A 1,530-nucleotide genomic window follows, 5' to 3' on the forward strand; every position below is an offset into this window, starting at 1 on the left:
GCAATTGTTCAAGCACATCCAAGTGTCGTGTGTGTAACCAGCGTCACCATACGTTACTGCATTTTAATAAAAATTCGCCGCGCAACATAAATAACAATCCAGTTTCTAGCGGTCAAGGTCATCGCGATAACGCTGCACCCGGGTGCACTGCGCCTAGTGATAGAAATTCCCAGCCGGAAGTATCTTTGTGTAGCACATTCGTCGCGCTGCCGGCGCGCACGCACGTGACCGCGCGGCAGACCACAAACAGTACTATACCTACTTCTAGCCACCGCGCAAGCTATTGTTTACGATACGAGTGGATCACCGATAATCGTGCGTTGTTTACTAGATAGCGCGTCGCAAAGTAGTTTTATTACTTCCCATTGTTTCCGACGTCTCGGACTATGGAATAAAATGAAAAATTGTAATTTAATAGTTACAGGAATCGGTGGCTCGGAAAAACCGTGTAAGGGTTCCGTAGATATTAGAATATATTCGCGCCTTAATAATAATATTAATTTTAATGTTTCCTCGCTTATAGTGGATAGTATTACGGACATGTTGCCGAACGCTCATGTGGACGTATCCGCACTTACTCATCTCGAGAAATTGCCTCTCGCAGATTTAGATTTTGCGCTTCCGGGTAATATCGATATTTTGATCGGAGCTGCAGTATTCCCGCACTTACTGCTACCTAACATAGTACGCAGTGAGCAAGATAATTTACCTCCCGCTATTGAGACGGTTTTCGGTTATGTGATTATGGGCGCCGTGCCTACGTCACATAGTTCTCGTTATACTACGTCTTGCTGTTCTGTTCTTCAAGAAAATAACATTAATTCTCTCGTAAAGCGATTTTGGGAGCTTGAAGAGATTTCCGCGCCGCCCTCGATGAGTCATAAGGACCTCGAGTGTGAAGAACATTTCCGCGCTACTACTGTTCGCGATAACAGTGGTAGGTATATAGTCGCGTTACCATTTTGTGGTGACCCTTATTCGCTAGGCGATTCGTACGCCGTCGCTCTCAGACGTTTTCATTGTTTAGAACGAAAACTGAATTCGTCACCTAACTTACGCCGCGCTTATAATGACGTTATTCGTGACTACATCGATAAATATTTTTTGAGCCCAGTTGTGAGTGATAACGCTGACTGCGTTCCCGCATATTATATTCCGCATCACGGTGTAGTTCGCGAAGATAAAATTTCCACTAAACTCCGCGTAGTTTTAGACGCTAGCTGTCGGACTACATCGGGCCAGTCTATCAATGATATTTTGCATACTGGGCCGAATCTACAGGGTGATTTATTTAACATAATAATAAATTTTCGTCTTTTCAAAATTGCTTTGTCAGCTGATTGTCGACAAATGTTTCTTAATATAGGCGTTCACGAATCTGACCGTAGATTCCAGCGTATATTTTACCGCTTTAGTAATGATGAACCTATAACGGTTTACCAATTTAACCGCGTTTGTTTCGGACTTAGGTCCAGTCCATATCACGCCTTACGAGTTGCTTATTCAGCTTTTCAAGCGAGGCCAATTTGA

General features: G+C 43.5%; 1 protein-coding gene across 1 annotated transcript; it reads left to right on the forward strand.

The window, feature by feature from the left end:
- The first annotated feature begins 271 nt into the window (after nt 1-271).
- LOC121737249 lies at nt 272-1,530 on the forward strand. The gene has a single exon (XM_042128869.1). It carries the CDS (start codon nt 397-399, stop codon nt 1,528-1,530), a length of 1,134 nt encoding a protein of 377 aa, XP_041984803.1. The 5' UTR covers nt 272-396.

This window comes from Aricia agestis, chromosome 2 (assembly GCF_905147365.1).
Source record: "Aricia agestis chromosome 2, ilAriAges1.1, whole genome shotgun sequence".
In the NCBI taxonomy this organism is placed as follows: Eukaryota; Metazoa; Arthropoda; class Insecta; order Lepidoptera; family Lycaenidae; genus Aricia; species Aricia agestis.

What these genes read in the sequence shown, in the direction of transcription:
- LOC121737249 (XM_042128869.1), top strand. Translation starts at nt 397, where the DNA reads ATGAAAAATTGTAATTTAATAGTTACAGGAATCGGTGGCTCGGAAAAA.